This window comes from Tinamus guttatus, unplaced genomic scaffold, assembly GCF_059628265.1.
Source record: "Tinamus guttatus ecotype Peru unplaced genomic scaffold, ASM5962826v1 Tinamus_guttatus_pri_ptg000649l, whole genome shotgun sequence".
Lineage (NCBI taxonomy): Eukaryota > Metazoa > Chordata > Aves > Tinamiformes > Tinamidae > Tinamus > Tinamus guttatus.
In genome coordinates, this window is record NW_028289183.1 from 3,078,728 (window position 1) to 3,105,567 (window position 26,840).

General features: G+C 38.3%; 1 protein-coding gene across 9 annotated transcripts in view; it reads left to right on the forward strand.

The window, feature by feature from the left end:
* SPAG9 (sperm associated antigen 9) overlaps window positions 1-26,840 on the forward strand; it is a 54,369-nt gene that overhangs the window by 18,522 nt on the left and 9,007 nt on the right. For 3 of the 9 annotated variants that reach the window (XM_088535890.1, XM_088535894.1, XM_088535899.1), the window contains 20 exons: window positions 7,560-7,654; window positions 11,948-12,104; window positions 13,067-13,277; window positions 13,905-14,004; window positions 15,054-15,175; window positions 17,409-17,466; window positions 18,362-18,514; window positions 18,602-18,653; window positions 19,084-19,214; window positions 20,465-20,521; window positions 21,370-21,543; window positions 22,052-22,181; window positions 22,452-22,544; window positions 22,830-22,997; window positions 23,797-23,968; window positions 24,109-24,336; window positions 24,595-24,790; window positions 25,440-25,562; window positions 26,099-26,179; window positions 26,618-26,685. In XM_088535890.1, the coding sequence (XP_088392016.1) occupies window positions 7,560-7,654; window positions 11,948-12,104; window positions 13,067-13,277; window positions 13,905-14,004; window positions 15,054-15,175; window positions 17,409-17,466; window positions 18,362-18,514; window positions 18,602-18,653; window positions 19,084-19,214; window positions 20,465-20,521; window positions 21,370-21,543; window positions 22,052-22,181; window positions 22,452-22,544; window positions 22,830-22,997; window positions 23,797-23,968; window positions 24,109-24,336; window positions 24,595-24,790; window positions 25,440-25,562; window positions 26,099-26,179; window positions 26,618-26,685 (2,569 nt within the window). Of the gene's footprint in view, window positions 1-7,559; window positions 7,655-8,229; window positions 8,518-11,947; window positions 12,105-13,066; window positions 13,278-13,904; window positions 14,005-15,053; window positions 15,176-17,408; window positions 17,467-18,361; window positions 18,515-18,601; window positions 18,654-19,083; window positions 19,215-20,464; window positions 20,522-21,369; window positions 21,544-22,051; window positions 22,182-22,451; window positions 22,545-22,829; window positions 22,998-23,796; window positions 23,969-24,108; window positions 24,337-24,594; window positions 24,791-25,439; window positions 25,563-26,098; window positions 26,180-26,617; window positions 26,686-26,840 lie in introns of those variants that run through there. The other 6 variants (XM_088535892.1, XM_088535895.1, XM_088535897.1 and 3 more) reach the window with 4 other exon arrangements.

The window sequence follows — 26,840 nt, forward strand, 5'->3', positions numbered from 1 at the left end:
AGATGAAGGTTTAAAGAGTTATTTTAGAATGTTATATTTGCTGTAAAGTGGAAGCTTTTGAGTAAAATAACTGTCAAATCTTGATGCTGATAGTTTAATTTACAACACATTTTATTCCTTGAAAATGGTGTAACCTTTACTCCCTGCTCAACTGGAGGTATTTCAGATCTTAATGATACTGTGTTCTTGCAAAGTTGTTTTGTTCTTGTAGTTGGAAGCTATGAGCACTAGCATGATGGAAGCAACACAAGTTTTCATTGATTTGTGCTCTGCAGAGTTCAACTTGACTAAATATGTTTGGAACCATTAATTCCATGAAATGCTAATGAAATGTTCTGAATATCTCTTCATATAGGTTTTGCTCCAAAATGGACAACAGCCTCTGCTGGTTTGATTCAAACTTATTAAATGCTCTTACAGCTTATATTCACTTTCTTGGGTGTAGGGAGAGGTGTCTCCTTGGCCCTTATTATCACTGAGGTGACTATGTCCTTCTTAGAAAGGAACAAGTTGTGAAGAGATATATTCCTTCCTCCTATGCTTCTGAAATGAGACCTTGCGTTTCCCTTTGCTCCTTCCTTTCAGCACTTCATTTTGATTCATTTTCTCCAGTCTCAGCATTTTCGTTTTTTCCTTTGAATATTGCATCTCTTGCCCTTTGTCGAGCCAACCTCTGTCTAAATGAAAGACTTGAGTGAATCGGCGTGAGACAGCCTCATGTTGCATATAGTTTTTTAAAACAAATATCTTCAGAATATTTCTGCTTTTGCCTATATAGGTTTGAAACCTGGCTTTAGGTGATAATTTGTGTACATACAATTCAGCTTATTTTAAGTATTAAATTATCAAGTGTTTTGGATTAAATATGTGTCTCAATGCTAGTTTCTGACGCCTTTCTTTTGTGCTTTTCAATAAAGGAATATGTTTTCCTTCTTAATCGGCTTCACTACTGTCTTTGCAAATAATCTGTTTTTGGTGCTTACTGTAATGACAACTGTTTTTCTTTCAATTGACCAAAGCAAGCATGGAGCATTAGGAGGATTTTTAGCTCCTTTAGCTGTTAGCGGTGATTGCTGTGACAGGTGTCCCATTAACTATATGATGACTTGCGGTCTTTAATAGTCAGGTTTCTCCATTCTGCTTGCTGCTGCTTGCTCCCCTTATTTTCTCTTCCTCCACCTTTTATCTCACACCTCAGTATTTCAGGCCTGAAGGGCTTTCTGGGACCTCCCTAGGGGTTGGTAAGCATGTCCTCTTTCCACTGTAGCGAGGCTGGCTGAAGAGGTCCCCAGCCTCCCTTGCTTGTGCTCACCTTTTGGCTGGAGGTCGCTTCCCTGCTAGTTTGCTGCTCGTGGGAGTTGCATCTGAAGCATTTCAGTCAAGATGGACCAAGGCTTCCCTCAGCTGATTGAGCAGTGGGTAGTTCAAACCGATGTGAACTGGAGAAGTGATGCCCTGGGCCGCTTTGTGCTGAGTGCTAGGAGAGCTCCTTGGAGCTCAGCCTGCCCGAGACAGTTCTGTGCTGTGGCTCCAGGGCCCCAGCCTGCCCTAGCAACAAGGTGCTCTTAGCTGCAGCCGGCAGCACCACGCAGACTTGCTAGAGCTCTGCCGAGAGCCCTTAGTCGCCTTCTTCCCAATAAGCTAAGCCTCCATCTTCCCCTTCTTTGCTGTTTTGCCCTGAGTGGGAGATGAGCTAATGAGTTTGATAAATTCCTTAAAGCTTCCTCCCCACCAATAAGCCTGTGCCTGAGCTAACTGGCTTAGTTTGTAGTGGGGAAAGGTGGGATTACCTGAGCAGTAGAGCTGGCAGCCTGGGAGATGGAGGGGAGCTAGGGCTCTGTCATAGGCAGCTGGGAGGGTAACTTCAGTCAGAGCAAGATGTGTGAATACACCTGGACCGTGAGCTTATGTCCGTGTTGTGATTCCCTGCTTAGTTAATGTGCTCCATTCCTTCCTCTGCTTACAGTGTGTTTTGGTCTGGTCTTTCCTCCTTCTACTACTTAGAGCAGAACTGCGCAGATGAGTAGTAAAACAGTGTGCTGGAGAGCTCCTGGAGTGCCTGGTAACATCTCGAATGATGACTGTGCCAACGGCTGTTGCTCTTTTCCCGTAGCTGTGAATGACCATATGCAGTAAATGACCACATGGCCTGAAGATAGCTCGCTGGAAGGCTGAAGGGTTGGCAGTGGTCTATCCTGTATGGGTTTCGTCGTCTGTTGTATAGAGTTTAAAAAAAATCCACGTTGTTAGGCTATAGTATATCTCAAATACTATTTGTATAGTTGAGCATCAGTTGTTCCACATATTGGCTGCATAAAAGCAACAGTTACTAGAGCCATTTTTTTTGCATATACCTGTTGGCTCTTCTTTGCCCTTACTTGTGAAGAGATGATGACAGGTTGCGGCTAGGGATCCTTTCAGAGCAAGCCACATGAGTAGGAAGTAAAGGGTCGTATTTTCGTTTGCTGCATAGTTAGTAGGACACCTTTCATAAGTATGGCACTAGCTTGTTTGAAGCTTGACTGAAGACAATATCTTTCAGCTGGGAAGCTGAGGAAAAGCAGCGCTTGGACCTTTCCTTGGCAGTTGCCTAACTTGTGTAGCACCTTAGTACACAGACTTTCCAAAGAAAACCTCTTTTTTTTCCCCGCCTTTTTTTTTTTTTTTTTTTTTTTTTTTATCCTTTGGGAAATGTACAGCTAAGATATGGGTCGATATCTCTTTGCCTGACATGCACAGTAAGGGCTTAGCTTAATGAAGCATAATTGGGCCATGCAAGTTTCTCACTCTTTTGCTCTGATACAATGTGACAGAACAGTGAGATGGTCTCTCACATTGGGAATGTACTTTGTCATGTTGATTTGGATAAACAAATATCCAGGCCCAGGGGATATGCTGGAGCAAGTCCCAGTATTGGGAAACAGGAAGAGAAGATTAAGTGGAGATGTCTAATTATAATTTTTCCAGAGTGTGGGTACCAGTCCTAGTGTCTTTAAGATTAGACTTTAGGTATTTGCTTGAACAAAGAGTTTTCCTAACTGTTTATTTTAAGTGTAAGAACCTGGTATATAAAGCATAGATTTGGACTCCTTTTACATTAATGTATCTGGCAGCAATGTCATCTTATATTTGGATAAAGATGCCTCAAGCTCAGTGGGAGTGATGCTTTTACTTAAGTGACAAGCTCACCACAAAGTCTTAAAGATGCTGGACAGTTACATGGAAGTGCTTAGGACTCCGTTACTGAATCAAGGAGATTCTAAAAATGTCTGTTACGTTATTAAATCTAGATTATGTGGGACAGAGGAAGATCTATATATACTGAGTTGGTTCTACATCTCCCCAAGGAGGAGCTGCTTGTGCCAAACCTGATTGGATCTGCAGGGTGAACAGGGAGTGCTGAAGCCAGAGCCTGCTCTAGCAGTGAAAGAGCTATTAAGCTCTGTCCTGAGAGATTTGAAAGCAATGGCACAAAAAAGGAGGAGGAGTAAAAGATAAAGGGAGGTAGAAATGAGATGCTCTCAGCCTGGTTAAGGAAAAAAATGCAGATAAAGCCAAAGCATAAGATGTACTTTGTTTTTCATAAAGAAATGGTCTCAGGTTTATGTCCATTGGGAGTGATTACATTCATATGGCGGGAATAGAAACTGGTGACAGGAGGTGTGTCTTGAATCCTGAAGCTTAACAACAAAAATAGATTTCTAAAGCTTTGGAATTTCTCAAAAGCTGTATGAGGAACTTGCCTTTGAGGAGAAAGGCTTTCATATTCATGCTATAATGTTCTGAAAAACTCATTCTAGTCAGGTTGGGTGTATTGTACTGTAAAATGATGAGCTAAAACATAAATTTTGAAAAAGCTGTTAACTATGTAAGGTGACACTTTTCCCTTCCATCTGAATTAACTCAAATTCCCCTCATTAAAAGTAATTGAACAATGAACCTACAGCAATAACTATAGCTAACATGCTGTCTGCTGAAGTATGGAAACGTGCACTTCTGCTTATTTTGCCATCAGTTTTGTCTTCAACTGCAGAGCTGTGCTATACTTAGGCCTTTAAATTGACCTGCCCTCCAGCCTCTGCCAGTAATAAATATGATGAGACATTTCAGTAAACAAACAAACAAAAGAATAGATTGAAGAGAGACAGAAGAATGTAGGTTAAACGTGCTCTTTGCAAAAGCTGGAAGATGGGCAGGTTTTATTAACCCCTGTTACTTTCCATGTATTATTTTTTTTTTCTCCCATAAAGATGAGAATAAGAAGCCTGTTTCTGTCCACTCGCTAAAAGGAACTTACAGACTTTGTTTAACAGTTTTAGAGTTTTAGAGAAACTATTAACTATACTGCAAAGTTTTTGAAGATAAATCAGCTTTTATTGAATAATACCTCCCTGTATCAACAAAGTGCAGTGTCTAATATGCATTTCTAAGTTATACATTCAGCAAAAACAAGTTTTATCTGGATTATAATAAACTTGTTGCTGTGTAAAACTACATGCAGACACCATCAGAGCTCCTAATTTTGATTGTTTGAGTGGAACCGGAAAAACAAGAAATGTGAGTAGGGGAAGGTGGAGCTTTGGGTTCTTCCTATAGCTTTGGCACATGAGCAAGCCTTTAAAGAAAGGTTCAGGAAGCAAATACAGTGGTCATAGGAGACTCTGTGTTCATGTCATTATGTTACAGGATAAATTTTGTAAGCTTTTGACAGCGGTTAAAGTAGATTATATAATGTTCTTCTAAAAATAGGAAGATTTTTTTTTTTCCTGCTCAGAGTTGCAATTAATTAGTTCAGCATAATACAGGGAAATGCCAGATTTGTTCGTAACCGAGTATTTATTTATAAATAATTATATATCATATATTATTCAGGGTATCTTAAGCCTCAGTTTCCTCTGAGAGGAAAACAAAACAAACCTTCGATTGAGAATATGAAGTTAGTGCTGCTGACCAGTGTTCACAAAGAAACAGATTTTAACTGAAGCTGGGAACATCTGAAGCCCAAGCTTAGTGGCACTGGACACATCAGCTCCGCCTTGGGAACCTACATCCTCTGCTTCCTTTCAGCTTTTGCTGAATTCAGTTCTACTGAGGATAAATGACAAACACCCTTATGCAGAGGGAAGACATGAAACATTATTTGTACAGAAGTTTTCATATAGGGAGCCTGTAAGTGTGGGTATGTCCTTTTTAGGCTAATAGAAGAAGCTAGTTTTAGAGAATAGGTTTTTTTTTTTTTTCTGGAAAAAGACTTTGAGCTATGACCTGGTTATGCCTTAGGAAACCCTTGCACTCAGTTCTTGTGCTGAACACTTAGGACTGTTTTATTTGCTTTTTGATCCGAGCGCCCTATTCATCCTGCACATGACTGCAGAAATCCAAATGGCCCATGGGCTTCCCTTCAGGGATTTCTAGTTTTCGTTTCAAAGGTACATGTTGTCCAACTTTAACCTTCAGGAATGGGGTAGTGATACCTGGTATTCTCTCCATGCACCTCTCGGCTCAGTTTCCAACCGAGTAGCATGATCCTTAGGTTGATTAGAATCGGGGCTCGTTAAATAAGTGCTTGACTGCAGGAGTCGGTATGTCTGCCCACAGTTGTCTCTTTTTAACAAAAAGAGCAAGCAAGAAGAGCTTTTCCGAGTGCTAAAAGTCCCCAGGCGTGCTATCTTTTTTTGGGAAGGCAGATGTATATAATTTGAAACCAAGGTTTTGTGTTAGTGAGGTTAAATTCATCTGAATGCTGGAAGGAGGGATGCTGACGTTGATATTTGTGTTTAATACTTGAGGTGCATATCATTTCAGCTTGTTAATAGCTGCTAGACATTATTAAATATCTTAGTCTCCAATATGGATCTGAAAATAAATCTAGGAATGTGCTATTTTTAGTATAATCTACCTGATCAATAATGCATAGCTTGCTTAGTGCTGCTACTCTTCCTGAGTGATTTTACAGCTGAAGAATGAGAGCAGGGTGTGTGCACTTTACAAAACACCCTCTTAATTATATAAAACCCTTTTGTAGAAAAGGTACGTCTATGCTTTGTTTTTCTGTCCTGCTTCTCTAGAGGAATTTTAATTCCTGACTAAGCAAGGTCTAACAGTCTTTGTTTTCCTCCTGTAAAGCTATCAGACTATTTAGCTGATAGGAAGTTTCTGTCACCATCAGAAATAACATCACTAGTAAACTAGTGATGCAACCGATAGGTTGACTGCTGTGTCAGGAGAGCAGTTTGAACAACTGTCTTTGAGGAGAGAATCTCCGTTTGCAAAATTGCAGAGATGAGAAATGAAGGCTGTATGTGTCTGTGACCTTTTCTAAGCTGGTGCTAAATCATGGATAAATGGTCACATAAATAGAAGACCAAATAAACTCAGCTGATGTCCAAATTAGTTGTTGGGTCTTGTTATCTGATTGGATTTGCTGCTAGAAATAAAGTTAAATGCTAAAACCATGTACGCTTGGAGAGCATTCTGCCCGAATGGCTTATGTCATTTCTGCAGGTTGTGCGTGTAAGGATGTTCTTTAAGCCTATTTCCAATTCTGACACACAGCACACTTTTTCTTAAGGAAGAAAGCCAAGCATTCTTTGTCGTTTGGGGGATTCTGATGTCAGAAAGTAATGTAAAATATTCTTAGTACTGTAAAATACAGTCTAAAAATGATGTAATCTTTAAAGCTTTTTCAATTGTGTTTCTTTTCCAGAAAGCAGGAATGGTCTGAACTGACCTAATCTTAGTTGTTGTGGTCATGCAGTTGACCCAGTGAAAGACCCTATTGTGGCAAGCTGTATAACTGCCTAAAATGACTCTTGAACTGTAGACTGCCAACATTTGACATTCTTGTAATATGTTTTAAAGATGATGAACCAAGTGTGGCCTTTCAGGTGAAAAGCTGGCATCTGTTGCCTTGTTCGAGCTTTGTTTTATTCCTTGTTCTTGTAGATAAGTGAACTTTACTGTGAAGTGGGGAAGGTGGGTTTAGATTGTGAATGGAGAGGGCCTGACTGAGCAGCAGACCTAGTAGTACGGGTTATTAATATAGGCTGGGGCTACCCAGGCTAGCAGTTAAATTCCTTTGAATTTAATTTATTTTCAAATGGGAATTTGATAAATGTCAACCCCAATGTTAGAAGTTCAAGACTTGATTAAGGCTGAAGATGCTGCTTGTGCCTTAGTCTTGCTTGGTCACTTTTTTTCCCTCCCTATCTATTCTTCAGTTTACCATATATAATGTTATTGCTGGCCTTTGTAGTCCTCACTTAGAGGCATTCAAAGCTGTTGCTCACAATGCCATGTGCACTGTGTGCTATTGGGATGCTTCCTGTGCATGAATGCACAAAAGTTCTCCTTTTTTTATGGGCTTCTGTTCTGGTTTGTGGTATTCAGTACTGTATAATCTAGCTGCTCTCTTTATTCATTAATTTATGTTTCTGAATGCTTTTAATATTTTTAACTTTATAGTGGAAGAGTCTAGCATACTGGCCAAGAATTATGCAACTGCAATAAAAGTAAATGGCATTAAATATTTTTTACTGTTTCTTTATCACTTTAACCAGATGATTCACAATTATATGGAGCACTTGGAAAGAACCAAACTTCACCAGCTAACAGGGGGTGATCAGCTAGAGTCCACGACCCACAGCAGAATTAGGTAAGCTTTGTTACGCTCGCCCCAAATGAAAGAAAAAAATCCCTTCATTTGTGTTTGCAAGACTTTGTTCTTTAATCCTACAACAACGGTTTGGCTGAATCGGAAAGATTTGTTGTATGATTGGAATGCAGGAAGAGAACAGTGTAGAAAGAAATAGAAAAAAGCTTTTGCTGTTGTGCTGCTAGATGTAGAGATATATTTTGCACATCAACCTTAAACAATTTGTGCGTGGTGGTTTTTGTTTTTTTTATGAGCGTTCTCATTCAGGTAGGCAGTGAAAATGCCCGTGGTTCTCCCCAAGCGCTTGCTCCCTTCCCGTTGCTTTGTGCGCAGCTCCGTGAAGATGCGTAGCCCGATCTCCTTGTGTCTTGTTCCGATACCCTTGTGTCTTGTTCCGAGCACCCTGGGGAAAACCGTTATGCAGATTTTGGCGCTTTGTAGCCGATGAAGCCCGTGTGCAAGGGGGAGAGAGCAGCTCCCGCGCTGCCTGCGTCGCTGCGTTGCCGCCGCGAGGCCCCGGCGCGCAGGGGGAGGAGGGAGGTGATGTCATTGCTTTGAGCTGCTGCAGAGGAGTGCAAAGCTGCTGCTGATGGCATTGCTTTTGTGGCAGCGCCTGAATGACAGACTTTGCCTACAAAGATCCCCCCTCGGCCCCTGCGTAGCCTTCTCGCTTGCGGCGTTTCACCATGCCAGCGCAGCGCCATGAATCCCGGATGCATGCTGCTATTTGTGTTTGGCTTCGTTGGCGGGGCGGTGGTCATTAATTCGGCCATCCTCGTGTCCCTCTCCGTTCTGCTGCTTGTGCACTTTTCCATTTCTACTGGCGTGCCCGCGCTGACGCAGAACCTGCCGAGGATACTCAGGTACGCGGAGCTGCCCGACCGTAGCCTGGCGCTCGCTCGCTGCCCCTGCTTTCCGCTTTCTTTTAAAATGGGAACAGCGAGGATAAATCGGAGATGTCAATTAAATATAAATTTCATTCTGTAAAGTTAGTATTCACAGATTGGGCTGCAGCGATTTTCTTATACGCTGGAATTTTCTTGCCTTTTGTTTGAGCAAATACAAGGTCAGTTTTTGTATTTCTTTTGGAAATTATTCATCTTATAGTAACCTGTGGAGAAAGCTGCAATGTTAAACATAGTGGATAAAGCTCTTGTTCAATGTGGTCAGGTACTTGGCTGATCGTGTAGCTATAGATGGATGCAGGTAGAAGTCCTGCACTTAGATATTTGATTCATTTTTTGAGAGAGAGAATTATATGGGATCATCTAATTGATTATCTGCACAAATACATTAATTAATCTAGTGCGTTTTAAAAAATTCTGGCTACTTGTGGGGGAAAAAAGATCTTTCATTATTTGAATATTAGAACTCTTAAAGCTTATTCACTATTGTTCAGGCAAATGTTATCCTCTCCTTGCTTGGTGTACTTGTATGGCAAGCTGCCAACTCTGTCCTCCCTCAAGTTAGGTTCTGTTTGTCCTACTTGCCTGGAGCAGTAGCAGATATTTATTACAGTATTGTTACTGAAAGTAATCTCCACACACATTATAGTATTGTAATTACAAATAGAAAACAATTGGAAAAGTTTTTGAATGTAGCTTTCTGACCTAAAAATTGATACACCTTAACTGCGGTTGCAAATTTACTAACAAACTTTATTTGCGGAGTTAAAAATGCTGGAAATAATTTGTCCTCTAAAAGAGCTCTGTGGCTTTTTCTGACTCCAATATACGGCTAATATTTAGGGTTTTTTGTTAGTGGGCGTTTTGACTTGGATCTCTGAGCATATATGCACACTCACGTGCACACATGTTAAGTACAGTTAAGCAGATAAAAAATGAACTCTCTAGAGACTCTCTAGGTTTCTCTTCCCCCCCCCCCCACCAACTTAAAACAACAATGAAAATAATCTAACAATATAACAACAAAAATAAGCAATATATAACAAATACAACAATAAAACAAAACTTCAAAATTTGAAATGTTTAAATACTTAAAAAAAAAAAAAAAAAAATAGATCTCTCATACTTAACCTGTCAGGTAGTTTAAGAAATATGTGGGGTTTTTTTTGGACCTGTGGTAAACAGGCTTTGGCAGTGGGAATTCTTGTTTGGGGGTGTATATGTTTCTGCCGTGTTGGTTGTTTGGAAACCGTTCTTCTTCCAGCAGTAAATTTTGGGGGTATTATAATAATTAGGAAACTTAATTTCATACCCTGTATTCATATAATAGAGTAAAAATATATGATGAAGAAATCTAATGATAAAACACACTGCTTTTACTGCATTTAACTTGAGTCAGATGTTAGAGTATCTGGTATTCACCCTGAAGAGGCCTGCAAATGCTTCGGTGCCTCTCTCTAGAACATCAGTTTAACCTTTAGAACATTTGCCTACTTCCTGCTCACCGAAGTGTTTTCAGGTATTTTTTGACAACTGGGAAGTATAAGGGGCTGCTCACTCTCTAATCCATAACCAGTGAAATAAGTTGAACCCTCTTTTATTTATTTAACAAGTACCCTTACAGCAGATGTGCACATAATAGGCATTAAGTTTCAAAATAATTCCCCCTTTCAAACTTTGGTTACAGGGATATTCTTGACATGTACCTGAGCTCATATTTTAGTGCATCAAAATAAGGCTACTTTCAAGTCTGCTTAAAACTATTCTGCAAAAAAGCAAGTCTTTGTGGGCCCTCTTTTGTGGGGATAGTAGGGAGGGGGGCAATATAAATATAATTTTCTTTTCTGAAAGCAGGAAAGCTTTGTGGCATATCCTGCAAGTAAGCAAATCTGTGTTCTGCTTCAGGAGAGCTAGTAACCCTTCACAATGCATGCTTTGTAACTACCTTTCTTTTACACTAAACGATTTCAACTTGCCTTCTTTTTCTTTTTTTTCTTTCTTTCTTTTTTCCTTCCTTTTTTTTTGTGTGTGTGTGTGTGTGTGTTGCTGGACTTCTTGACCAATGAGATGTTTCAGTCCTTTTCTTAGGATAATCTGAGCTGAAGTAGTGTGTGTCTTTTGTTCCTCACATGTGCTGGAGGTCAGAGTTGTGGGCAATCTAAAGAAAAGCTGTGCTGCTTGTAATGTAACTGCTGGAATCAACCTATTTGGTTCTATTTTATCAAGCTTTTTTCAGCAAAGTTACTATTCCAACATCTGACTGTCTGGTGCTCCCAATTTTGTCACACTGACTTTTTTGCGTTGTTACCTGCTTTACTCTGCTAAACTGCTTCTGGCTTGCATTGTCCTGACAGGACGGATCCTTCGCGCCCCGTTCTGTGCGGGTTGGTGGCCTCCCTGTGGAGGCTGGCTCTGGCTGCCTTGTTCTGTGCCTTGCCTTGCAAGCAGGGGTTTTATTCCTCACAATAAGGAGGAGTTAATCTTCTTCACTTGCTGGTCTCGCTGCTGAGCACGGGACTGGCTTTGTAAGGTTTCTTGAGGATTAATAATGAAGCTTTAGAATTCCCAAATGCTGTTTGCCATGGGAAAATGATGAAGAGAGCAAAAGATAGTGAGGGGTTGGGGAGAAGGCCCTGCCGGTCCTCGTGGGAAGCAGCACTGATGCCTGAGGTCATGTAACCTTAAGCCAGTGCTGCTCTCTAAAGCAGCAGCCGTCTCCAGTCACTGGTAGCTCTTTTCTTTGGAGTCCCTCTCCCTGTGGCAGACACAAACGTTAGTGCAACCTTGGGGTGAACTGGAACGAGGAACTGATCTGTTAAAATGAAGCAGTTTTGACTGGGATGGTTTTAGCTTGGGTAATGACTTGACCCAGTTTTCGGCAGTTATACAAACACATAGGATTTGCGTGACCTTTAAAAGAAAGAGGCATTTAAAACAGTGAGGTGAATAGCCTTTAAGCTGATTGTTTATGACTTTTTTTTTCAAATACTTCAATTAATGGTCTAGTAGTTAATTGTTGTAGAAGTTGTGTAGTACTGTGTGGTTTGACAAGAAAGTATATATATTTTCTGACATGATGGCCAAAAATTGTGTTAGTTTTGTCTGAAGTAAGGAAACGTTTTGCTCTTCTGTTTGTATCCCATTTCTAGGGGAATTTAGCTTAGGTCTAATCAAAACTGCTTCCTAAAACTGTAGAGCAAATGATTTGCAGTTAATCAAAGCATGTGAAATGAGAAATTATGGGCTGTAATGCTGCATTGCATATTTAAAAGTAATGCATAAATGCTTGAATGTGCCATTATACTACTTTCCTGACAATTTCTTGTTCTGCATGTCCTAAAATTGTATGACATAGGAAACTGCTGATGATATTGGTCTCTCTCTCAAGCAGAAAGGAGCGTCCGATATCACTGGGCATCTTCCCGTTGCCTCCAGGAGATGCGCTGCTGACACCTGAAGCTCAGAGAGAAGCCGGGGAAACGCCTGGATCGGAGCATTGGAAATTCCCAGAGTTAAGCCAGCCGCGCTCTCACACCAGTCTCAAAGTGAGTGCCTATTTTGTCTGCCTTGTGTTTTAGGAGCAACCTTCAAAAATATGACTACTGGAGGAAACAATTTAGGTTGGATTTTCAGTATGTGTGTAATGCAAGGTGTAGTTGTCTTGTTCATCTTTTTTTCCTCCTCCCTCTTCGATTAAGGGCTGTTTCCAAAAGCCGTTCGCTTGTTCTTTAGTGCCTAGGTGTGTAATTGGATAGTATAATCAGACCTGCTGATAAATGTGGTGCTAGAAGGAGAACTTTGATTACTATAGATTCAGTACTGTGATGCAGCCTTCGCCTACTACCAGGAGTATAGCGTAGGTATACCCCAGAGCTGAGAATGACCTAACTTTCCTAAATTAGCCCGTTATATGGGTTGTCTCAACTTGCCTCTAACTCTTCCAATTAGTCTCCACTCCAGCAATGAGAGGGTGGCAGTGAGAAAACAGCAATGAGAAAAATGGGGAGAGTGGAGGTGGTGTGTGGAGAACCTGGGAGCCAGGGCTAGGTGCAGCAGTGCAGCACGTGGGGAGGCATCCACAGCAGCAAGCACTCAGTGTATATAAACCTCCCTATATCTTTATGTTGGTGAGCAATTTGGAAGGCTGTGAGTGTACTATTGTATCTGAAGATGCTTGGAGAAGGCAAAGGAAACTTACTCCTTCTATCTGAATGTAGCATCTTAACTGACAAGCATCATCGATTTCTGACCACGCTTTATCAACTGAGATAAAACTCGGATTCAAATAAATGCTTTAAGTAGCTATAACCTCCTTAGCAGGCATGACACTACAGCAGTGATCTCAAAATGATGTTGCCAGTACTAGCTTAAGGTATTGCTTTCATTCCTGTTTCTTTGCATTTCCCTTTTTTTTTTTCTCTGCACTTGCCCTTTAATTTGTATCCCTAACAGTGCTAGTAATTTTGTAACTTGTATTGATTCTGACAATGATGGCCTGCAATTTTAGGATGAGCTCTCTGATGTTAGCCAAGCAGGCTCCAAATCTACTACTCCAGCATCAACAGCTGCTTCAGATGTACCTGCACTGCCTGCTGAAACTCCTCAAAAGGAAGATGCTGAAGGGCTGGCAAAGGGCACAGATGTGCCAAGTGAGAAGATGGACGTAAGCAAGAATATTGAAGTACAGGTAGCTCAAGAGACGAGAACTGTGTCCATTGGTAAGCTGATTTAACTTTTTAGCATTATTATAGGCTTCACATATTATCCATTAAAAAAATCAGGTAATTATTGTCCCAGGAATGTGATAACTTTTTTTTTTAAACATTTTAAAGGACTACTAGTCTATTTTTCATTAGCTTTAGCCCTTCTTTTTCTAGAGTTAGAATTACTTATGTTATTTTCTTCTGAACAGAAAAAAAATGGCACTCCCCTAGATGTAAAGACATGGAATGAGACAGACACCTGCTTAGTTTGAAATGTGGAAATAGTGGGAAATAACTACCATTTGGTGAGAGTGGCAACTGAACTACCATTCAGTTATGGGCAAGGGTTGTGTATAATCAGCAAAGTGCCAAAGAAACTGAAACTGTTTCAGAACTCTAGAAAATTGCCTTCAAATTTTTGTTATATTATTACATTTTCTTGGATGACTGGAGTTAAATCCAGTTAAGACTTGCTTAGAAATATCGGTATCTGCAGTGGAGTATCATAACATTGATAGTTTTTCTAACTTAATGAGTCTTACTAAGCCAGCTGCTGACAAGAGTCTGTTCATGACACACAACATTAGTAATAATCATTAATTGGCTGTCTGGTATTGAGATTTACCACTTACTTGTCTTAAGGTGGAAATGAAAATGAAGAAAAATCCGAAGTTCAAGCAATTATTGAGTCAACACCAGAGTTGGATATGGATAAAGATCTCAGTGGATACAAAGGTTCCAGGTAAGTCTTTTGCTGTCCTTGGAGTAGGTACCAGAGTTCAGCTTTGGACTCGCAGCATGTTTTGAGTTTTCAGCAGACTGAGATCATGTATTATGTAATGAATCCCCTACTTCTGTGACCTTCTTTCTTTTCTCAAATACCTCGGGAGGTTTTTTATGTACGTCAGGAGTTCTTGTTGCTGTTGCTACTCTTCTAGTGAATGTTCAGGGTACTTCGTGTTACAGTGGTCTTAAGAATGCTGATTTTTTTCCTCTTTGTTCCCAGAAAGGGTGTATATCAAAAACAAAACAAAAAAAACTTTTCACAAATCTAGGTTTAAAAAAAAAAAAAAAAAAAAAACTTTTTTCAGTCATGTTCTTGCATCTTCATCCCTATCTTTACAGTCTGTATTTATGATTTATTTGGCAACTACCACAGCATTTATTTATCAGATACCCGTGCTGGTGGAATACTTTTGCCTAGATCTGATGTTTTTTGTATGTGAAGGATAAGATGCTTTTAATAGCTCAAAAGCCCCATCAAAAACTAGCATATTTCAGAAGCAGGGGAGTGCATGACCTTCTAGATAAGCCCTGATCAGTTTAGGGTCTGTTAGGTCTCGAAATACTTGCTCTGTGTTTCCTTGTGGGAATTGCCTTGTATAGTGAATGTTAATGGCTCAAAGGACAGAGGAATATTCTAATCTCTGGCTGCTTAATTCTTTTGTGTTCTTCTAAAGTTAAATGACTCCCTACTTGACTGAACTGCCTCTCCTTTAGACACTTAAGCTAAGCTCTGATGGAACATCTAGATGCTAAACCTGATATTCTCTCATATGATAAAATCCAGAGAACTCAAAGTTCAAAACCTACTCCAAGTTTGGCATCTTGGTGCTAAAATAGTATTGGAAAACAGGATTTAGGATTCCAAGCCAACTGGCAGCTTCTGCAAGTTTTGTTTTTAATGCAGTAACAAATGAACTGAGGTGCAAACATACACAACACTTTCTTCAGTGTGGGAATAGCTTCTTCCTGCTCTTTGTGATTTGTTTGTTTTAATTCTTTCAATAGCACTCCTACCAAAGGTATAGAGAACAAGGCATTTGACCGTAATACAGAGTCCCTTTTTGAAGAACTGTCATCTGCTGGTTCCGGCCTAATTGGAGATGTGGATGAAGGTGCAGATTTACTGGGTAAGATGCTCATTTAAAGACGCTGCATGTTCCGTGCTTTTCCTAGCTCACAGCGATCCCTTTAATGTATCATTACTGGATTTGCTATTTGGTTTCACTTGCGTTAAAATCTTTCAGTGTCATTCTGAGTGCTTATTAGATTTACATGAAAAGTTGGAGAACTGACCCTTATTTAACAGGTTAAATTGGTTAAGGAAATGAAATTTCTGTCCAGACTTCCTGGTAGAAGGTGCTTTGTTTTCCATGGGCAGAATTAGCACTCTCTAGTATAATGTGTAAAAGTCTGGTACTGACTTACCAGGCTATTTTTTTCTCCCCCAAAAAACGTTGCTATAAAGCAAGACCACTCCTAACCAAGTGTGTTGATCTAATAGTTTTACTGTATAATCACCATTTCCTTACAATACAACCATAGTAGGAACTAATCTGTCTTTCCTGAAAGCTGCATCTGCATCCCGGATATCTGGTGGGGATTTTTTAGCATTTGGCTTCCTTCTAAATGAACATTAGTTTTGCTTTCTGTTAAAAAAAAAAAAATAATAATAATAATAATAATAATTGAAATTCTCTAATTTGCTTTCTCTTGGGCTGCATACCCAGGGGAATATTCTGGTGTGTATGCTTTCCTTCTTAAAAATAAAATAAAATAAAACTTCAAAATCTATTGCTTCTACAGTTAGGCGTTCTTGGCTGCTGCTCTCATATAATACATTCTCTGCATTATTTTCCTTGCTTGGTAACATTATTTTTGCCCTTCTACTCATGGCTTTTTGGGGTTTTTTATTTTTCTTTTTTCCTCACTTTGTGAAGGAACCTGACACCAGTTGAAAGTCTGTCTAGGTACTTTTTAATCTATGAATATTAAAAACACATAAAAAGCAATATTTACTTGAATAAAAACTTCTTGATGAGTGTCATAGGGCACTTTGGTTTCTGCAGATAAAGTAGCAATAGCTGGTCTAAGTTACTTCAGTAATTTAGTGCCATTTATTTTTAATCCCAAATTCAGAGAGAAATTTCAAGTGGTGAAACTAGCATTATCTATTTAAGTACCTCTTTAAAAAAAAATATCATCACTTAGATTTGTGGTTATCAAAATTGTTTGAAAGATTGTGCTCAGAGAATATCGCAAAGCTTCTGCAATTTTAGTTCTCTTCAGTTCTGCTAATCTCAAATTAGTATATGTTGTGCACGTATCAGAATGGTAGTGAGAGTAGGTTTAATTTCAAAAGAAAGGTACAAGATGTAGAATGTTTTGTTTGAAAAGTTTTTTTTTATATTTTCATTAATTCTGCAATTGGTATTATATTAGGCATGCAAACAACAGATTAAGAAATTAATTTTCAGAAATTTAGGTAATATTAAATTATGTAAAAGGTAAAATTAAATTCACCTTTTCATTAGCATGGGTATTTTGAACTTTTACCAAACGACTTAGAAATGCTAAGTACTGTTCTTCCAAATTATTTTACAAAAATTGTGATAGCCTTTTAATAAATTATTTTTATAGGTAGCATAACCAATGAACAATGTCATTATGGTGGGTTTTTTTAAGTGTCTATCTTACCTATGAATTCTGTTTCTAATCATATCACATCTCGCTTCATGTTTTTGGTTGTAGTTTTGCTTTGAATTCACACTTATTTCATAAGATTAAATATTTCATTGTTCTTCAGTCATACTACACCTTACACAAACTGTTTCTTGTTCTTGTTTTTGCTCTACATGGAATACATGGGCTTTAAAGACCATAATTTCTTTGGTAAGGTATCATTTGCTCTGGGTAGGTCTGCAGGGCTTTTGCCTTCTGAGCTTTCTGATAGAGCAAGTCTAATGTCTCTGACTTCTGAGTGTAGCATGTGATATCTAAGACAGTTAGGCATTAAAAGCTTAATTTTTTGCACAAATGTTTCCCCACTGATGCTGTTTTTTTGTATTTTGAATTAGTAGTACTGTAGTACTGCAGTATTCTACTGCATAGAATATTTGAAGTAGCATTAACCGCTCATCTGTGGTTAGCCAGGGTTGCCTTCAGGCTTTATTTAAAAGTGGAGGGGGAAAGCTAGTTGTAGAAGGTAGGTCCTCAATTTTCAGAGAGCTTACAGGTTTTTTTGTTTGTTTTCTTAAAAAAAAAATGCTATGTGTAATGCAAATGCCTTTTAAATAAGGGCAAAACAGAGGTTGTAAAAATATCCATTTCGTTTGCTAAATTGTTTTATTTCCCTTTGGAAAGGAATGGGTCGTGAAGTTGAAAACCTTATTTTGGAAAACACTCAGCTGTTGGAGACAAAGTAAGTGCGAATGTATATATATAAAAAAAAAAAAAAAAAGGAGGGGGGCAGGGGATGGATTTCTGCTGTTTTGTTCATACTTGCCAAGTGAATGCCCTTTTAAGTGCATGTTTTAATTATTAAATAATATGCAGGTGTTCTCAAAGTTCAGCCTTCAACTTCTCTGTATACTTGTTTGGATACTCATCTCTGCCCATGTCTTCCCTCTTTAGTGTACAACAGAGGCAGATTCATAATACGTGTGGAAAGAGGAGCAAAGGCCACAGTTCAAAATAGTGCTGTATCTTTGATCAGGAGTTCAGGATCAATGATACAGGACAGAGCTGTGTGAACTAGTTGCTTATCTATCTTCCTTTCTTCTTCTTTGCAAGCAAATCTTCTATCGATGTTAATAGCAAGTCAATACTTAGGTGGTACAAGTATACCTTCAGTTTTAAGAGTATTGGTGAGATAAGTCTGGAGGGTTTGTATATTTGGCTAAATATATAGCCTAATTGGCATTCTCCCTTTTAGAAATGTTGAGGGTTTAGTAGGCAAAAGCTGCCTTTGTTCTTGAAAGGCTGTAAGGAATGCAGCACAATGTCACAGTATGAGGCCAACTCTGCCTCTTCTGTTAGTTGTAACTGCAGGAAGGTCATCCACTGAAGTGCTTTGAGGATTTCAACTTCTTGATTAAACTATCCTGACTCATCAGTATGTTTTTATAATGCAGTAGTACTGGTGTATCTCCCAAGTGTTTGATGTGAGGGAGGGATTTGGCCAGTTTTGGAAAACTGTAGATTTTCATAGCAACTCTGTAAGAAATTCATTTGTAGGTCTTGAAGTTGAAGAATGAAATTAAATATTATGAGACCGTAGTCACCCTTGTAATGATGTTTTTTAAATGTTTGCATAGAAATGCACTGAATGTAGTGAAGAATGATTTAATAGCAAAAGTGGATGAATTGACCTGTGAGAAGGATGTGCTGCAAGGTGAATTAGAGGCCGTAAAACAAGCAAAACAAAAGCTTGAAGAGAAGAACAAGGAACTGGAAGAAGAGCTTAGAAAGTAAGTTTAATATGATGGCTTACAAATAAAGAAAAATAAATCTTTTGGTATTTAATATAGCCATTTGCTATGTATCTGTTTTTCTAGAGCTCGTGCAGAAGCAGAGGAAGCCAGACAGAAAGCTAAAGAGGATGATGATGTAAGTATTTGTGTGCACGTATATTTTTGTATATACAGTTTACAGTAGAACATTAGAAGTCCCACGTGCATTTAGTGCTGTTAGCAATGGTAAATTTTCTCTATGTGTAGTAAAGACAGAAGACCTAAAGATCATAAGTAAATGAATACAAACTGCTTCTAGTTTTCAATCTTCTCTCTGTACACATTGTTGTCATGTGTTTTGAAGAAAGGGTTTTTTAAATTCATACAAAGCATGCATGCATACAAAGTGTTAGGGGGGAAAGGTAGAAGGCACTGGGTAGAACTGAGTTAGTTTTACAAAGCCGCACATGGTTCAGCATCTGGAACCGTGCCCTAAACTGACTCTTACCGGAAGGCAGAGGCTGCCTCTGCAAGGCCCTGCTGTGCTCCTTTGTTCCTTCTATCTTTGGGTTTTTTTGTGTGTTCAGAGTGATGTCCCTACTGCTCAGCGGAAGCGTTTTACTCGTGTTGAAATGGCCCGTGTTCTAATGGAAAGAAATCAGTATAAAGAGAGGTTGATGGAGCTTCAGGAAGCTGTGCGATGGACTGAGATGATAAGGTAAAATGATAGCCCTTCTTGGATTGAACAGGCTTTGGAATTTTTTTAAGCTGTGCAGTGACCTGATCTATAGGTTATGAGGCCTTACTTGCCCTTCTGCATGCTGCCATAACTGCCCATGAATAAGTCTGATTTTTAGTTACCTGCATATGATTTATTTTGTCAAAGTGAGTTCTTGATTGGACTTGCTGTTTTTTTCATGGGATGTGTAATAAGCATCCCTTAATGGGGTGCTTGTATTTTGGAACAGTTACAAAACGTAAACATAAAAACAGTCATTTGGGGGCAAGAAAAGATTTGTTGTATGTGTACATATATGGTAAAGCAATGGACCCAACTGTCAACTGCAAAGTCAAATAGAAATAACATGCAATCAGTTTTTAGAATTGATGTAATCAGTGTATCAGCATTTGGATAATTCAGGGTGTGTGTGGGGGGGTGAAAATAAATACAAAATTGCAAAGTTGGCTAAACAGAAGCAGTAAAGATATGACTTGGTCTAACTTGCACCCTGAATACTGAACTGACCTGAAAAGGATTCCAAAAAATCTGGTCTTCTGCCTTTGACCTCAGTCCAGCTCGTTTTTGTGGCACCCTTGCCAGGACTGAGCCCACCTCTGCTGCAGAGCAGTGTCACTTGCTGCCGCCTGCAGGTCAGGTGTCACATTTACACTTGTTTTTTTTTTTTTTTTCTATTGTTCTTAATAAGTGAGAGCCATTTTGACTCTAAATCTGTCTGAGGAAAAACATTTATTCCCAAGGAGATATGAGATATATGTACGTATGGCTTCAGGAATAAACATTCTGTCATGTGTTTACTAGAGCCTTGGGGAATGAGCGGTTTAAAAATAAAAGCTCCCTTCCCCCTGCCATAGTCCCCCTCCCACAAAAAAAAAAGGGCAGGCAGAAGGATTTAAAATTAAATGTTTTGTTGTTTACAGTGAAAAAACTGGTTTTCCACAGCTTTGTCTTGGCTGTCTGAAAAGCACTTGCCAATTGTGGGTTCTGACACAAATAAGAGCGGAGGATGTTTATTGTGGAACTTTAATTCCTCTAGCTAGAATTTCAATGTTAAGTTCATTCTGTAATTATAAACGAAGCAGTAATGTGAAGAAATAGGCATTGGTACTGCTGATATCTACTACCTTGTTTTACTTTAAATGATAGGGCTATTTGAATGCTAGAACTGTTCTGTTCTTTACATTTAGACTTAATGCTTACTGAGTAAACTTAGAATTCCTTTCTTGTAGAGCATCAAGGGAAAACCCAGCCATGCAAGAAAAGAAGAGATCAAGCATTTGGCAGTTGTAAGTGTTGAAACACAATTCACTGGCAAAAATAAACCAAAAGACCCTAACCAATTAGCTGGCATATTTTTGTATGTTATCTAATTATGTTTTGGCAAATGAAGGTATCTTATCTGTTTTCCTTTTGTTACCTAGCATGCCAACTCGGTAAGGCTGCTCTTGAAGACAAAAATATATCGTAAGCTGCATCATATAGTGAACGATTGTGCACTTTGAAGTTAAATACCAAAGTGCTGTAATTTTTTTAGCTGAATGTGCACCTGGATTCTTGTTCTGAGCATTTTAATGGCATTGAAAACAAGAAATTTGAATAGCTTGTGTGGATTGCATTTAATTCAAATTCCTTTCCATCTATGACATACAGCTTATTGATTGTCAAATTATCCTTTCTACATGGAAATTCTAAATCAAAAAAGGAGGATTAAACAGCAAGATCCTCATAAAATAATTTTATGATGTGGTGACTTGCTGATAGCTGTTCTATCTTTTAGTATAGAGTGGGATCTTATGGTAGTGCATGAAGTAATATACTTCCTAATACTTGTTTTCTGGATATAATACTTGCATCCTAATTCTACTGTTCTTTATACATTTTTATTCAGTTAAATTTATTCAGTTAATTTTATAGGTGAATGAGATACTACTACTTTATTTAAGAATGTTATTGACATGTATTTCTATGCTTTGAATGTAATGCTGAGTGTGTGATGACTGCTGTGTTGGGTTCCAGTTTTCTCACTCTAACTCTCTTGAGCAGGCTAGTGTATGCAGTGTTTTGTCCACATAGTCAAGCCTGAATGTATCTTACAAACCTGAACTGTCATCTTTTTTTTTTTCTCTCACTTTAGTTTTAGCAGGCTCTTCAGTTCATCTAGTAACACAGCTAAGAAACCAGAACCTCCTGTCAATGTTAAATATAATGCTCCAACCTCACATATTACTCCATCAGTCAAGAAAAGAAGCAGCACCTTATCTCAGTTACCTAGTGACAAATCTAAAGCCTTTGAATTCCTCAGTGATGAGTAAGACATTTTGGTTTTACAATATTAGATATGATATCTCAAATGTTCATGCTTTTCTCAGAGATAAATGGTTTGCTGCTCAGTGAATTATAAGCATAAAGAACAGTCTCCTGAAGTTCATGCTTGTGAAGTCAATGTAGTGCGCACTGAAAAATGCAGCAGCAGATGAATGTTTGGGGTTCTGTGGTGTTTTTGTGTTTGTGTTTTTGGTTGTTTTTCACTACACTCTTTTGAACTGTCAACTCTTAGAACTTGCAAAGATGTATAATCCATGTAGCTAGAGTTACTGAAAACAGGCTTTCTGGTTTTGCCTGTTTTTTTCCCAGGGTTCTTAGACAGTTCAAAAGCTTGTGTTCAACAAGTGATGTGTTGAAAGCTAGTTAAATGTTTGATAACCCAGCAGTTTCAGAGGTCTTGTCTATTGAGTTTAATGGACACTACTATGATACAGGAAAATAAGGAATTCTGAAAAGGGAAACTAACAGGTTCTTTAATGATTTCTTCCTAGAACGGAAGCCAGTTTAGCCTCACGCAGAGAGCAGAAGAGAGAACAGTATCGCCAAGTAAAAGCACATGTGCAGAAAGAAGATGGCAGAGTGCAGGCATTTGGTTGGAGTCTACCTCAGAAGTACAAACAGGTACTTACGCTTGAGTAATGCCAGCAACTTCATGTTCTGTAAATTTGGACAGCAGTTTCAGAAACAGGGTATTTCAGTTTGACTGATTCTAGCATCTTTTTTTTTTTTTTTTTTTTGGGCCTGATTTGGACTTTTACAGTTAAAAGTCTATCTGCAGAAAACCACAAAGCAAAACTCTCAAGCATATGTACCAATTTGCAATTGAAGCTTGCAAATTTCTTTTTTTATGGAGGAAAGCATTTCTTTCTCCCTGCCTTTTTTTCTGTCTAGGCAACAAATGGTGGCCAGGGTGACAACAAGATGAAGAACTTACCTGTACCTGTCTACCTGAGACCTTTAGATGAGAAAGATACATCTATGAAGGTAGGATTTTAGAGTTGTCACTATACCTTTGAAAAACTGGTTTGTGGTTGTTTTGTTTTTTAAGATTCCATTGTTTTCCTTACGTAATGTAGTATCTTTTTTCTAAAGCACAGGTGTTTGAGCTCAAGCTTCAGTAAAATATGCCTTGGCTTAATCTTTACCAGATTACTGAGAACTGCTATTTGATATCATACTGAAGTGTCAATGTGTCTTTTTAGTTGATCTGATTAATTTTTCAAAACCCCCAAATTTTGTTATTTCAACTGAAGTACTTTTTCTCTGAAGCTCTGGTGTGCTGTGGGAGTGAATCTGTCAGGAGGGAAAACACGAGATGGAGGGTCTGTGGTTGGTGCTAGTGTATTCTACAATGACCTGACTGGTGTGGATGCAGATGGCAACAAACAGAGAACAGGATCTCAAAGTAGCTTAGACAGACTGGATCAAGAACTGAAGGTAAGATCTGCCATCATGTTCTATTTTGAATAATTAGCACCGTTAAACAATTTAACAGTATATTGTAGGTCAATATTGTCTTTAGTAGTCAGGTTTGTTTTTTGGTAGTAATGAATATAGTTTTTTTAGGAAGTCATTAACACGTGGTATTTGGGATATTGATTTCCAAATATTTTAGTAGTAAATACTTAATTCTTTCCTGTGTGCCAGCCTGTTGGTAAATCTCAGGAACAAACCAGTTCTGCATCAAAACAATGTGCTGTTTCTATTAGTGTTGCTTCTATTAGAACACTTGCAGTACAATTACTGAAGTTCTGGCCAGCATCAAAAAATGTATTTATTTTGGTACCTGTCCCTTTGCTTAAAATGTCTGTCTTTATGATGTTATGAATTCAAAACACTGAATCGCACTCATATGAGAGGCATTAAAAACAAAGGCAGAGAGTTGCGTTTTGGCTTGAAATGCTTTGGGACATAACATTAATCTGTAGAGATAGTGAGTATGGCAGCAGGCATATAAATACATTTGCATTGCTTTACACTCAATCAGCTTTCTAATCGAGCAGTTTTATCATTTTCTGTTGTTTTCTATGCAGGTATGAAATAAGTTTATCTTCCAAATCCATTGAGAACAATTAAATAACTTTAGTTTTTGTAATAGCATTCAAATTACATAATTGTGATAAGTTAAATATACTTCTGTATATAGGAACATACAAGCTTAGTGGCAGTATTGTTTTCGTTTCCCTTCCTCCTCCTTATTGTTGTTCACTTCTATTCTGGCTTTATTCTCCTTCAGGACCAGCAGAAGGAGCTGAAACATCAGGAAGAATTATCCAGTCTAGTTTGGATCTGTACTAGTACACATTCTGCTACAAAAGTTATCATTATTGATGCTAATCAACCAGGAAATATTTTGGACAGTTTCATTGTTTGCAATTCTCATGTGCTTTGCATTGCTAGTGTACCAGGTAAAGACTCATTATATACTGAATACCTATAGGTTTATATCATATCTCGGGTTTTGGGGAGTTTGCTCAATTTGAAAGTATAATTTGAAATTAGATGACACAATCTCTTTGTGCATGCAAAATGATTTAATCCCTTTTAGGGGCTAGAGAAACAGACTATCCTGTGGGAGAAGAAGGGTCGCAAGAAGCAGATCCCAGTCAAGTGGACAAGTCATCGCTGTGCGGAAGCATGACCAGCAACAGCTCTGCAGACACTGATAGTCTATTAGGAGGAATAACAGTGGTTGGCTGTAAGGCAGAGACCTATACAGGAGTACCTATAGTTCATGATGCAAATGGCAGCTCATCTATGGCAGATAAACAGTCAGGTATGAAAGTTGTAGTGCAAGTGAGGTTTTTGTCACCTATTGATGCCTGAACTTAAGTAATAGATTGCATTGCCTCCTTTTTTTTTTTTTTTTTTTTTTTTTAATTTTAGATGATGTATAAAATGTATATTGCAATTATCTCGTTATATCAAATATTCAGTTAACTGTTGAAAGGATCAAGTTCTGGCTGTTTTAAACCATTAAGAACGCTCTCCATAATTGTTAAAGCAGTTCAAGTGTTTTTGGTTTGTTTGGTAGATATCGCAACTGAAAGTAATTCAGTAGATGAGAACATTCCAACAGCAGAGGAGGCAACAGAGGCGACAGAAGTTAATGCAGAGGCAGGAGAAGACACATCTGATACTTCACAAAGTGGAGTCTACACAGAACATGTCTTTACGGATCCTCTGGGAGTGCAGCATACAATAGAGGGCTCTCCAATGTACCAGCCTAGGTACTGGGTCAATACTCATACCTTGAAAATATTATTTAAAATGAAAAAGGATATTTTCAAGAGCACAACATAGAGGTGAAACTTTTATTTTGTAAAATACAGTGAGCACATCGAGTTTTCATCCTTACAGCTCTCATGAGGTATATGTCAGGAGTCTTATTCTTTCCCCTGATCAGTTTTTTAAATATCTCCCTTTCTCTGAATAGTCAGTCCATAGGTATAAATACAACTGTAGAGGAGAAGTGTAAAAATGATGTTTGCAATGAAAGCATATTTCAGCTCTTCAGACAGCTCAGGAATTACGATTCTCTGTGCAAAAGTCTAAATATCTTATTGGGAGGTACTAGAGCCTTTTTTAAGCATTTTCCGCACCACGTGCCTCTGATGCGACTCCCTTCAGTAATAGTGACAGGGTTGAATGGAATGTAAACTTTCTTTTAGACATCTATGACCACTGGGAAAAATTAATGGTTACCAAAGTTACCTGTACCATTGGTATACTTTATATAGAGTTGTTGGATTTTAAATATCTTGTGCACATCAAAAGCAAATGTAGACATCAACAGCCATAAAGCTAGTATTAGGCTATCCCTGAAGTCATCTGAGCATTTAATTCACAATACTTGAACTTTTTTCCTTCCTTCCTTAGCAGTGAATCAGAATTGTATAAGGATATGGCGGTTTTGCCAAATGAGCAAGATCTAGTGAGAGAAGAAGCACAGAAAATGAGTAGCCTTTTGCCAACAATGTGGCTTGGAGCACAGAATGGATGGTAAGAAAATGCTAATCTTAGATTAGATTTGTTGGAGGAATTATTTTAAACTTGCTTCTTGGGCCTACAGGCTGTTAACTGTCTCAAGAGTCAAGATTAAGTGCAAGAAGCCCTCAGAAGAGCCTAAACTTTGTATACCTGTCTATGTTAGTTAGATATTTCATAACTCAAAGGAGATATTGTAGGTAGCTAATAATCACAGTTTGACAAATGATCTTTGTCTCTGGAATAGTTCTTTTAGTGAAAGAACTAGTTTTGTCTGATACTTCCATAACATTCAGTATTCAATATTACACCAGAAAAATACATTGCCCTTAAAGTAGACATGTCTGCAAAGGTGTCTGTAATCTTTTGGGCATCTTAAAAACCATTCTGTCTGCGCAGGTGGTTTGTTCTTTCTATAGGTCTTTTTTCAGTGTAAGATGAACACTTGTTTTCCCTCTAACTGTGGGTTTCAACTTAGGGCTTTTTTTTTTTTAATCCTGTCTGCTAGACCTTTTTGAGTGCTTTCAATCCCTCCTGATTTGTCTTTGCAGCTTGTATGTTCATTCGTCAGTGGCCCAGTGGAGGAAATGTGTTCATGCCATTAAACTTAAAGATTCTATTCTCAGTATTGTGTAAGTTCTGAAAGAATATCATGTAAATCATAGTGAATTTTTGTTTAAAAAAAAAAAAAAAGGTTTATTTTTTCTCCTAAGATATTTGGAATGTCAATTGCCATAAATGCATGCATATTCTTACAAGGGCTTTGGAAAGTGTTTGGGGAGTAAGGAAAATGAAAGGAATCTTGTATCTGTTGGATGTACTATGATTCAAATCATAAGTTTCTTGGTAGCTATATGCTCAAATATTACATATCATTGTTTCGTTTAGGCATTATAACTAAAAATATTTTAAACTACTTGAATTGTACTTAGAGTATTATTGTAGAAATCAAAGCACTAGTGTTAATGTGAATAAAAACTATGCTGAAGTATTTAGAAAAGAAAAACTCTAAAATTTTATATTCAGACTTAATCTAATGGTATGTACTTGTGCTTCCCTCCTTTTCCTAGACATGTAAAAGGAATAGTATTAGTTGCACTAGCTGATGGAACACTAGCAATATTTCACAGAGGAGTTGGTAAGCTTTCTATTGACCTTGAAAGAATGAAGTTGTTACAGTGCTTATGAAAGAAATGTACCATTTACAGTGTTTGGAAAATGTATTCCCCAGTGGCCTTTTTACAGACAAATCTTTCTTATACTTCTATTGCAGTTTTGAGTATCATTTAAATA